The sequence below is a fragment of the Bombus pascuorum genome, chromosome 8 (genome assembly GCF_905332965.1).
Source record: "Bombus pascuorum chromosome 8, iyBomPasc1.1, whole genome shotgun sequence".
Taxonomy (NCBI): Eukaryota; Metazoa; Arthropoda; class Insecta; order Hymenoptera; family Apidae; genus Bombus; species Bombus pascuorum.
This window is the reverse complement of record NC_083495.1, coordinates 6576118-6589514: the sequence shown is the minus strand read 5'-3', so window position 1 is coordinate 6589514 and position 13397 is coordinate 6576118. Positions and strand designations below refer to the sequence as shown.

Below are 13397 nucleotides of genomic sequence, written 5' to 3'. Positions count from 1 at the left end.
TTACCATTTGTCTGTGTACAGCGTACGTAATTTCATCTTCGTATCAAAATCTAATTGTGCGTTTACAATCTGAGAGCTTATTTCAAGAAAAGATACTCGTCTCTTGTAAAATGTGAAATGGTCCTATCTAACCCTATTGTCAAAATGTTTCTTATTAATTTATCTTATTCGAGACTTGTCGGTAAGTCAACTTAGCAATCTTGTGTCCTGTTTTATTTGAACCCTTCTGGTAGGTCCTTTAAATTTCTTCTTTCGAACTATATTTTCCTCGTCACCCAAAATCTTAAATATTGAAATATTGGAGGCCAGATAAGAAATTGTATTGTATGTATCACACATATTGAAATAAGACGAGTACTTGCGGAAAATTCGTTTCAATAAAAATTCCTCCAGTGTTTGAGAACAGCTATAGTAGTATAAGTACATAGCCAGCAGATTTCTCTTTCTTAAATCGATTGATTTGTTAAATCTCCTTCTAATGGTATTCGTTTCTCATAATGATCATCAATTTCACGCGTATTCCTCGAGCTACTTGAAATTCGTTGTGCGAGACTCGATTTTCTGTAATTTTCTAATAACACCGCCACCGAGGCACGACAATCGAATAGACCAGCGAATTCGACTCGTTCTCAGTGCGAAGTGTATCGGTTCTGCTACCGATAACCGGTCACCGTTTACCGGCACGTATGCACATAACCGTAAAAACATAAAAACGCCCACGGCCAGGAGCAGATAACGCTTTACGCGAAACAAACGGTTCTACAAGGTTCATCTAGGCGGCAGGTGTGCGCATTTGCATGCATACAACCATGGCCGTAGCAGGTCGGCGCGGCGTTGTTCGCTTGTTCTCGAGAGCCTTACAAGCGGTTTTGTGGAAAACCGTATCTCCAGGCCTGTCTTTAGCGATACCAAGCTCGAAGTGATGTCGTTTAAAAGAGGCGGATGAAACGATAAAAGACCTCGTAAGCGGAAGAGCTCGAACCCGGTGAATGGAAAACCAACTGTCGGGGGAATCTTCGAGCAGTAACTTCGAATATGACACCGTTTCGTTTCGACAGATTTCTCACGTGAGAAGGTTTTAACCTCGATACCGTTTCCAATGATGTTCGGATTTCGCATTAAGTTAAAGAGAATATGTGTTTATCGTTATCGAAAACAGATTGGCGATGGCGATTTTGTAAAGTTACTGGAAAGGAGGAATTTTGTGAGAGGACTCATTGTCAACAGTAAAGAAAGACTCATAAACCTGGGTGAATAGGAAACCAACTGTCGAACAATAACTCACCGAGCATGGCACTGTTTGGAAACATTTTTACATGCTAATCGGATTTAGCTTTGATAACGAATTTTTTCAGACTGATAATTGAAAGATAAAATTTGGACAAGAAAATTATATTTTTATCGTCATCAAAAACAGACTGATGATACGACAGAATCGAAGGTATTTCGTGATGTTGCCAAAGTTGAAAAGTGATTAGAATCTATGATGCTGAAAGAGGGCTTCTGCAACAGTCATTGTCGACGTCGAAAGAAAAGTCACGGCTACTGTGGAACAAGCGTTTGCTGGCTTGTGGCCATGGACCAACTGGTACTTTGTACAGATAAGATTTGTATGTTAGATTTTCTGGTTGACCGAGGAAGTCCGGAATTGCTTTGTCAACGATTTTCAATTTTAGCGAATCTGTGATATAGAAACAGCGAATGTTTCATTTTTCACATTTCAAAATTCAATTTTTAAAGAAACAAGAGGGAAAATGCACAGGATACTAATCAATGGCTACTATTTTGTTACACAAAGGAAAATCAGAATGAAATAATTCGGCTAGAGTGAAATCGAGTCAATAGTGGGCAGGATACGTTGAGTACATCGATCTGGAACTTGATCCATCTGTTTGCTGCACGGAACGGTAGACGATTTAGCAGAAAGAAAAAGAGTAAATCCACTGATCTGATTTTCTACAGAGACTACATTTACGTGGGACACGTAGCGTGATGAAAACGGCACAGCTGACGGATTACCCGGTAAATACTAAATTTCACCGTGGATTTTCCAAAGGGTTACAACGACGGAATGTCCCTTTTATTTGATCTATCACGTTTTATACCCTGATTTATTGATACCTTGATATTTATCAGTGCAACAAAATCACAGATAACATCTTCTTTCTGGAAAAGACAAGACTCAGAGGATGTAAATCCGATGACATCATAAACCAAGATTGAATAGATGCATGTATCGTCGCAATAATTACGTGAAATAGGGCTATATATCTTACAATTCCTTTTTACTGCTATGCTCCAACATGATTTCGACTTTCGTTTTTATTACATGAATCACAATCGGAAAAAAGTTAAATAGTTGAAAAAGATAAAGTTTGTTTTAAAAGAAACATTGTTCTATAAAATATACTATAAAATTAATTATCGATAATGTAAATTTTCCAGTCGATAAGAGTGAAATAACTTGCATGCGACGTTAATAACGACGCCACGACCAAAGCTATTACCTTTGGTCAACTTATTATAACGCCGTGGTGATAAATTTTCCTGAAGGCATCGGCTTACGCTTGGAAACAATTTTCACGTTACCTTTAATATCTCCTATCCATTCCTCCGGCGTTTTGAATTTTGTCGTCCTTAAGTAACGAGATACAAAGCAATGCCGACGAGTAGGAGGATCAACGTGGCAGTGGATATTAAATTTTACTATGGAAAAATGTATACTACAAGTTGAATAAGATAATCCGTAATGGGCAGAGCATTTCAACGAAAAGTGACATAAGCCGTTTTATTTCAGATCCTGAAATATTCTAATTACTTACAAAGTAACTACTTACTAATGAATTACAAAGAAACATAAGCACACATTACTCTGTGGTTTAGAAACTTACAATTTAGAAATCAGAGAGAATTAAAAAGATATTTAATCGATGGATCACTCACCCTTCTTCGACGCGTGGAAGGAGTCATCTTTTGGCACGTATTGTATATCGTACTCCAGCGTCGTCTTCGGCAGGATAAGCCTTTCCTTGTTGATCTTGTACACGGCATACTTGAAGGCCAACTCTGTACTGCTATCCTTTTGGTCATGAGTGAATATAGCACCTGGAAATCAATCGACGTTCAATGTGTCAGACACGATCGGTCAGAGCAGAGTGGTTCGTTAAATATCGATTTCGCCACGGTGGGCGGAATTCGCGATCAAGATTCACCTTTCCATGCCAATATACTTAGAAACTGCTGACCCTGCTATTCTTTTCGTACGAAGGACAAGTGCCCTCCTATTATATCGGCAAACCAATCTTTTACGTCTCCTATTAAATCCCACAAAATAATCCTAATTAATTATCGAAATATATCTTTCGTCCTTTTTCCCGACATATACTTTAAATCACAGCACAATAATTATTAAATCATACCATTTGTTATAGCGCGATAAAGTGATAGAAGCGGTTTTGGATGGCTCGACACGGGCAATTTGCATCCTGAGAGTCCATCGTACGCCTAACAGCGAATTCTTCGAGTTCTCTTGCGAACCGAGAGGAGAAGCAAACTCGTTTACTAATTGCTGATCGATGCTTCCAAACTAAGAGAGGCCGCATGTAGGACCATGTCAAGGGCTAGCAACATGTATATAAATGCACGTGTACTGTGCATATTGGTTACAGCTAGGAAGTTTCGTTTAGAAGTCTGGGAGTTAGTACGAAGGATTTAACCCGGCTCTGCATCTGATACCATTCGTACTTTGAGTGAAATTAACGCTGCTTCTTGTCGAGGAAGAAAATGTCTCGTGCTATCCCAGGCTGTAATAAAACTTAGTGTTTCTCCCTCTGCGTACGAAAGTCGATTCTCTTGTTCGTAAACCTGATCAAACGGCAAACAAAGGCATCTCGCCTAAACCGGCTATGCCTCCATGAAATGAAAATAAGATTTCAAGGAGTACAATCGTGACGAGACATCCCGGAAAGTTTTATTTCTCTATAGTCAACACACTCGCAGAGAAATCGAACGACCACAGTCAGCCTTCAGTTTTGTCCGTGTGCCTTAGACAAGAAAATCCAATTGAGATTTTCAATTTTCTTTTTCTTAGGAAATAACACGAAAGAGCCGTAATCTAGGGAAATTCAAATAGTATGTATCGAAAAAATACATCGGGCGTAAAGAAAAACACTATCCTCCATGTATCTTCATTTCACGAACAATTTCCACCAAATCCACCCTTTTCCCGTTACTTCGAACCGCTCGTTCCTTTCGAGTGTTATTTATAGGGTTTCAAGAATCCAGGTCGCTACTATCCATCTCCGTTTCATTCTTTTGCATAATTAATTAGAAGGAACGCGAGCATTAATCGGCAGCCGCGCAAGGACGGTAGGCGAGATACTGTCCTCTTGTCGTTGAAAAATCGCCGCGTCCAGTGCAACGGGGAGTTATCAATTTCCTCAAGGAAGGAAACTCCTCCAGGGGCGTTGCTATCTGCAATCCGGACGTTTACGGTTGCGACAGGCGAGACCAAGGTAATAGAAACGTCGCCGCTTTCGTGTCAACGTGTGGCTTTGCTATCAACGAGCAGCTCATTCATCGCTTTTGGTCGTTAATTGATCCAACTATTAATCGTGTATCGCAAATAACCCGCAGTTCTGGGTCAGGAACGTTTTAGAAATCACCCTTTTTAACCCCAACCATACTTGCCTCTAGTTAAAGTACACGACCGGAGGGGAATTTCGAGCGAACTATGAATAGTTAAAAAGACTATCAAATGTCCTTCGGTGGGCTTACCCCGAGAAGTGGAAAAGCTTCTATTTCTGGATATTTTTATGCCAAGTTTTATTCCAGACTAAGTTCAGATCTGAAAGAGGATGACCTCTATCAAAAATCGAGGCCATCTACGAGATTGTAAGAGATACTTTTCCTTCGAGCACTCACGTAGCACGTTTCCTTTAGAATTTTCTTCAACTCGAAAGCTTCGACCATCTTTGTATAGTCATCGAATGGTGAACGCCTTCGAGCTACGCTTGGGGTTAATTTGATGCAAAGATAGCAATATTGGAAGTATCATTGGAAGTATCTTTAACCAAAAGATTCTGCTAAATGTTAGAATTCTAATCTTCCTGTTTCCTTTAAGCGATATCCGTTGCTTTGAAACACGAGGATCGGAGTATTCTCTCCTGTCCTCGACACCTTTTCCTCTCTTAGAAATTCTAGCGTATGTGTTTGGTACAAAAGCGAGCTAGGAAAAACATTCGCGAAACGTAATGGCGGTAATCCCAGGCGGAAGTGCGCGAAACAAAAATCCTACAAATCGACTAACTAGCGCGGAAGGGAAAAAGCGAGTACGACCAGCTTTGCAACGCTTCTGAAACATTTTCTGGCCTTATTTTTTACTTTTTTTCTCGCCTAAACCTTTAACTCTTCCGACGCTGATGTTTTGCGTAGTTTTGTTTCGTTCGTCGCCCACCCAGCTAATCCATTTATCGGCAAATAACTCGACTCTTTCGTCGGCACGACGTTTATCCCTCGGTCTACAGCTTGTTGTGGTGTAACTGTTTTTTGGTTCGTCGACAAACGGCGATAAGTACTCGGGAGAATCGGTGAAAACGGAGACCGTTTCTTTTAGCGGTTTCTTTCGAGGCCCCGAGAGAACTATCCTCTTAACAGCTTCGTTTTATCATTCGTCGTTTAAATGTAGAGCAAAGGGCTTTTCTCGGGATAAAGATTGTTTCCTCCGGGAGTTCGTTGCAGGCGAGAGTTATTGCCACCAAGTAGAACACCTTCAGCTTCTCCGGAAAAACATCGACGTCGAACCCTCCGAGATACTCTCGATATTGAATCACCTTGATTTCTTCTAGATATTAGTTTAATTTTTTATTCGATTGGTGTGTATACAGTAGTTTACAAAAGTATTCGAACGCCTGTAGAAATCTCTTCTGAAGGTTTGGTTGATCAGACAATTTTTTCTCAGACTTTTCTTGTATTTATTTATTTATTTATTGACAATTTCATGCGACAAATTGCTAGATGACTGTCATTCCAATGATAATGTGATAAATATAACATTTCAGCGATAAAAATAGAAAATTCAACAGTGGTGAGATACATGAAAAATGAATATCATGCGTATTGAATATTAGTGAATAGAAATTTCAAGTAAAACAATTGGTTCGCAAACACAACTTAACGAATTACAACCGATCCTGAATTATTTTGCCTGACAAAGGAATATTTTATCTTCCGTGTAACAATTTTTCAATTTCACGTTAGGCAATACATTAGAGGACTCGATCAATTCACGAAGGATCTTGCACGTTACAGGGAAAATTCTGCATGAACTCGAGTCTATTCATGAGGCGAATCCCGCGTATCCCGCGTTAAGGATCAATTGGATGAACGTGAGTTAAAGGAACGTTGCTAATGGAACGTGATTCATTGGCGATGTATTTTACGGAACGTGTTCCACTGAATATTGGAAATATAACAGTGGTTCGGCTATACGTTTCTCGATAAATCAATTTTCAAAGGGAATGTACTTCTTTTTTTACCTATATCTCCAGAAAGAATCGAACATTACGGTACAAAATAAACTCGCTGAAAAATACTCGATGTTTCTTAACGGGGAGGAAACTTGGAGGAGTATCTCCGATTTATCGCTAAAGTTCAAGGAAAAATAAAAGAATATTAGTTTCAGAGTTCGAAATAATCGTAAAATCCTCAGCTCTTCCGTATTTCTTTTCCATCAAGTTTTTATCGAATAAACAGATTATCAATTGAAGTGGATTTAGCCGTACGTAGTCAGACATTTAAATTAATCGAATCAATTTTGTTCAAGCCTAATCTTTTTGCTGTTGTAAAAGTGATCGATGATCAAAAATTTTGTAAAAATTTTGTAATACGACAAAAGATTCTGTGATTCACACAAAACTGTTCTTTGAGTCAAATATTAGAATGTTTGTTCAAGAGAAATAAAAATTTGCACATGAAACATCCACTTAGTTTTTCTATGAGAAGTTAATAAAACGAATCTCGATATAAGTACTAGGCAATAGTGTCTCGTGTTGTAGAGGTTACCGATGCTATACCACATTCATTTTCGGCGTAATCTTCGTGAATCCCACGAGCTTAGGATAACGTGGTCGGAATTTCTGCAAATTAATCTCTATTTCTACGGAATTACAATCACGATAGACGCTGCGACGCGGCGCGCCGGAGCGCGCCAGTGTGAATGCTGCTAAGTAAATCTGAAATATCGTAAGAAACTCAGATAACTTAATAACGCGAACGCGGAATCCTGAATTTTCTCCTGCCGAAGTGCAAGATACCTAGGTATTTCGAGGAAGCTTTACAATTTAAAAAGACCATATTTGTTAAATGTCGTCTTTAAATAAGATTCATGACATGATCAAAAACGACAGCAATTTCGATCAAACGATAGTGTAGTATCATGAAATACTGATAACTCAGTGATTTATTTACGAATGAATGCATTGTACAGACGCTGATTAAACAGGAAACGATGGTTGTTTAACATGAACTAATCGCAATAACATATTATACTTCAGACATCTCAATAGTTAATTTGCAACTCTCGTCATAATGGATCTAACGTTCTCTCTCTTTCTCTCTCTCTCTCTCTCTCTCTCTCTCTCTCTCTCTCACGTGGACCACACTCTCTCGACAACGCAACTCGCACTCTCTGACTTCTCGATTTACACCCTCTGACTTCTCTACTGATAGTGACCGTAAATTTGTCTTTCTGTCTTAGCATCCCTTTTGTCCCTTTGTCTTAGTCTCACCACGCACGTGTTACGCAACCGTTCGTGGCCAGTCACTTAGGTCATTTTTCTACGAAACTATTCAACTGAAGGACCGACGACACATTGATGGGCCTGTTGGCACTTCTACTCGCGACAATGTTTATGGTTTACCTTTTGTCCACGATACTACAATAGCAATACAAAAATTTCGAACTTTCGCATATACATTTCGAGCAATATATATTGTACATATTTGTACGGATAAATAAACTTATAAAAGTTCGAAATTTTTGTTGCAAAGCAGAATGTAAAGTACCCTTGAAATATCTAAGAGCTTTTCACTTCGATGCATTCTTTCAACAGATATCGACTTAATGTTGCATCTTTGAATGAAGTTTTCTTTTCTCTTCAACAATAAAGAAAAGATTTTCTTCCGATTGTTTATACAAATAGATCAAACAAGCAATTGCAATTTCTTTCCTGATATTCCTGTATTCGGTTATAGTAAAATGGAGTGAATCGAAGGATTCTTATCGCAGGGATTACCCAACTTTTCATTAGGATTTTCATCAAGGAACCGCTATCGCTAGAAATTATCTTGCAAGTAAAAGAAGCCGCATAAGCCAGATGGAAGAGAAGTAAAAAAGAAACAAGTATTATATGGCACGGTTCTCCACACAGGACAAGAATCACTTGATTTAGCATAATGCACTAGAATGTATTAAAGGGAGTTTTAAACTTTCGCTCTTGATTCATCTCGCCAATTTCGTGCCTCCGTTGGAAGAAACGCAACAATGCGGAAAATTAATCATATTTCTTCGGCAAACAACGATAATGAAGTTGAAATTTACAAAGGGAACTACGCTAAGAGAAACGCTATGCAACGCTAAAACTTTCGCGGCGTAAAATTTTACAACTTTCCTAACCCCCGTATTTTACCTCGCGCCACTTTCAACGCTGGCAAGTAATTGCGTTTCCAGGAAACAACGATACCTCGTATCTAACTTTGATTTGATCCGGAAGGGGAAAAACGAAAGGGCAAGGGATTTTCCGTCTAAAGATAATCGAATGAAAGAACTTCATCGTAACAACGCGACGTGAAAAGCAGTGATTCGCGAATTATTTTCACGCCACCACCTGAGAATTATTTATTGAGTAAACAGCTGCCTGCGGCTCACTGCTTCTATAATCTTTTTCTGTCTTCTACTGTGTACTCAACAAGTTTACAATGCGTCCTACCAGAGGAAAGAAGAACTGCTCGAAGCAATGGCCAGACATAAATTTGGAAAGTATCTCAGCCAGGAAATAATATTTCCGCGGATAACAAATGAGATAGAGAGGCACTCGAAAAGAGACAAAAGGGGAAGAACAATGGGAATTTTCTGAAATTCAAATCGACTATCCTATTTCGTACAGAGTGTACGTCGTTATAGATAACGAGGGAATCTTGGGTAGTTCGCGATCTTTGCTTTTAGAAGGAAGCTCGAAGAATTTTTCCGTCGATGCAACGACGTACAAATCGATCAGGCAAACTTTTACCGTGCTCACAGGAGATGCGTGCGGAACGCGAAAAGACTTTTACGTTAAGTTCCTCCTTATCCCTTCATACCGTAGATACTCGAGATGAGCGCTACTTGCTTGTAGTTTCCAGTCGCCGATATTGCGATTTTTATTTTTCGTTTCGCTGATACAATTATTATAAATTGAATCTCGCGGTTTATGCAATTTTGCCGCAACAGTAAATCTATTTTACATCTTCTTCTACCCGAAAATCTCCCGTCAGTTTGTGAAAACGAATTAAGATATTTACCGAAAAATCCTTTAAGAACAACATTTGTTAGAAAAAACTTTTCAAATGCAATGTCACAGGGATTCCCACGAATGTGGACGGCTATTCCGGTCCGATAAAAAATCTCTGATTCACGTTCGGCAACGTCCATGTGGATTAGGGAGAGGGACGCGTGTGACAGCACTAACGCGCAATAATTTTCAGGATTACGGACGATCTCGATTCGAGCCGCGGTTCTCGCTACGTACACGATGAATGAGCCAGTTTTCCAGTGGACCGTGAGATCCCGCGAACTTTCCATCGTTTTGCCAGCCGGACGGCGTGCAACGCTGACGACACACTTTGCTACCGCTGTTTCCGTGCACCCTGCGAACTCCTAGTCTAGCTTTCATGAATTATTACGGAGATTGTCGGACGCCCCGTGCGGCGAGCGTATCGTTGAAGCCGTGGTCCTTTTGCGGCTAACTTTGGTTAATCGGAGATTTGTTGGACAAAGAAATTCATGTGTTCTTGGTCTCTGTTTGCAACTGTTTGATCTTTAGATATAAATAGAAGCTTTATGTTTGCAAGAAAGTTGATCATCTTGAATTACAAAATATTTGAAGTCTCTTAATTACCGTAGTATACCGTAGCATTCAACAGATATTTGAAATGTCCCAATGAATGTATAGTTTCGAGAATGAAGTTGAACATCTTAAATAAAAGGAATATTAAATTTCTTAGTTGTTTCGATATACCACGTGCCATATTCTTTCAGTCGACTACATGTACAAATTTTTAGCAGAATTTAACATTTGTTGATTATTTTAAGCCAAGGAGTACTTGAAATTTCTCACTCAATGTGTAGTTTTAAAGTTTCGGGAACCAACTTGATCGTCTTAAATTTCAAAAATGTTCGAAATTTCTGAATAATTTCGGGAATCAGGCCGATCACTTCAAACGAACAAATATTTGACATTTCATAATTGCCATGGTAACTGGCATGGTGCATCTCCACACATTCGACGAGGAATTTTTAGCAAAAATCTACGTGTTGTTCATAATCGTGAGACACAGGGGAGACTAGGAATTACACGAACGCGTCGTGTCTCCTTTTGCTTCCCTCCTCGGCATTGTGAACCTAAATTCCTATTGGCCTTCTTTCTTTGTGCTAGGGTGCCGCGGCGAGCGAAAAAGAGGAAAGCCCTCGTCGCAAGCCCTCTTCACGGACGAGACTGGAATTCCATCGAGTGAAACGACCCTTGAAGAAGATAAGGACGATGGAGACACACGAGGAATGGAGTAAGAAGAGCACAGTCGAAGGGAAAAATAGAATAGCCGAGAGAAAGGGAAAAACGCGAGACTGTCGCGTGGTCTCCGAGGTATTTCGAAAATCACTCTGTGCAACGAAACACTCTCCCCTTTACTGCTATTTCTCTCCTCGTCGCATTTTACTTCTTTTCCCTCGAGAAATGGCCGAAGAAGGAAAAAAAGAATGGAATCCGCGTGAAAGTCAGCCGGAGACACGTAGATGCGGCTAACAAGGCACAGGCGAAAATGTACGAAGAAACGAGTGGATAAGAGAACGAAGATGAGAGGCTGGGTACTTGGGAAGTCGAGTGAAACTTTTCGCAGAACTTTTCCATTCGTCGGAGACATTATACCGAATGAAGTATTCCATCTTCTGGAAAGTTGCGGTATCTTCGAGCAGAGATGTGTGGATAAATGAGATTGACTGGAAAGAAGGAATATTGAGCGAGTTAGACTATGTACATACTAGCGACAATTTGTCGCACGACAATTTTGTTGCTTACGGCATTTGTTTTTACGGACGTGCACGTATTTGGCGACACGACTGCAGGACGACCTTTTTGTTCTCAGAAGAAGAAGAAATTGGAACTTTTGATTGATGCGAGCGAGAACGACAAAATTGTCGCTAGTACGAACATAGCGGAATTGTTCGTGTAACATTTATCGATCTACTGATTCGATAATAGAAATCTCTTTTCTTTATGATGTTGACTTATCAGAAGCAAAAATTATTTTTTAACATATCACGTATTATACTTGACAAATCGAAGGTGTGAATATTTTGAGTGTGTTAATGTCGATACGTAAATAGAGAAGAAATCACGTCGATCGAAGAGGATCTACATAATTATTGAAACAGATTCGTGAATTGTGTATTCGAGCTGATCGAAACCATAGTGGTGTGAATTGTCAGCGGGTGATTTCTGCGTTGAATACCCACGGTATAGCTTTGTAGTTCAACAAACTCGACGTGGCTTTTGGCGATATACGAACGATAATGCGAGTCATTAAAGCGAACCGCCATCCTCTTTCCCCAATTAACCCGATTTTCCCGTCTTTCGCCAATGGCCTATTTGTTGTTCGTTGTCTCCCAGATCACTGAATTTACCGCAGTATATCGATAACGGGTTAACTAAGTATCATCGTATTTACCCGGCCGAGAGTAATGTTTAACGACGTAACTGACGCTTTGTTATCGATATTTAATGTCATTAAGTTACGTGATAATCTATGTTGCATTCCTTCGAAAGAGTATTAAGGATTGCCATTTTGTGTAAGATCAATTTAATCAACATTGTTGATTAAATTAATCAACAAAACTCTTTCTAAATTAATCACATAAGTAACTTAAAATTTCGTAACTTCTAAATTTTGGATCTCAATATCCAATTGTCAATTTTTCAAGGAATGTTAATCAATGAAATCTTGATATCCTCAATGTTTCATCTCCAATGTTTCCACCATTATTCATTAATTAACTCTTGAAATATCTCAATATCCCTCCCTTTCGGCATAAAAAAATCTGTGTTCCACAAAAACGATAATCAATCCTCAAAGATAAAACACGGAACATGGCGCATGGTTAGCCCCTAATGGCGGCAAATTCGAGGCGGCGCGGTAGATATAAACTCGGAAGGGATTTCTACGACACGATGGCGTAAATACACATAGCATCCCTTCAAGTTGGTCCGGTGGAAGGCTGCAAGAACGAAATTCGGAGCAGCGGTAATTAATGGCCGGCTAGCGGGTGATTAATAGTTTGCGCGGGCTGCATCGTAGCCGACGCGTCGTAGTTCATCGTCGAGCATGACGAAGAGCGTCTCTTCTCGCCGCGATGCTCGCAGAGTTATTAAACTAATGCGACTCGTTAGCGGTTTCGTCATGCCCCACCGGTCATCGAGCAAATTTCCACGTGGAAAATTCGGCTGTTCGAGAACGAGAGTGTTCGACTTACTATTCAGGCAATATGTAGGTAGCTTTAAGCCAGCTTATGACGCGGACGCAATTTTCCTTTTGCTTTTTTTAACACTAGAACTACCACACCAGTCAAATTGACTAGGTTTACAATTTCTACTTCATGTTATATTTTTTTCCTGCAATCATGTAATGACTTTCGCAACGATAACTAGGAGAATAATATAATGAATTTTATTTTGTTTTTTATGTGTTCAAACTCAAAATAATTTTGTATCAAGGCTACTTATACCAATACCAGTCAAAATGACTAGTACTTGTCAAAGTGTAAAAGGGTCCTGCAATCTGTTTATCGAACCCCAATTAACCAGTTTCCTCATTTCCTACAACTTCCCACACGTTTTTAAAATTTTTACTGGGTATCATTCGATATGACGATATCAATTATCAGGAAAATTCCGGATCCATCGCTAAATCGCTAGATGCTATCGCTAGAAATACCACACCAGTCGAAATGACTGTTTCTACAATTTTATAAATGTGTCAACCCTCGTTTAGGGATCATGATCCCAGCTAAATTAATAATACCAAAAATGTACTATATAACATGGAATTCTTTCCGTAAGAAAGTAATAAATCAATTGTTGAAGTCGCCA

The 13397-nt window shown here is 39.4% G+C and overlaps 1 protein-coding gene across 7 annotated transcripts in view; it reads right to left on the bottom strand.

The window, feature by feature from the left end:
* Positions 1-13397, bottom strand: part of LOC132910106 (glutamate receptor ionotropic, kainate 2-like) — a 121873-nt gene that overhangs the window by 81158 nt on the left and 27318 nt on the right. For all 7 annotated transcript variants that reach the window (XM_060965565.1, XM_060965567.1, XM_060965566.1 and 4 more), the window contains exon 3: positions 2944-3105. In XM_060965565.1, the coding sequence (XP_060821548.1) occupies positions 2944-3105 (162 nt within the window). The remainder of the gene's footprint in view (positions 1-2943; positions 3106-13397) is intronic.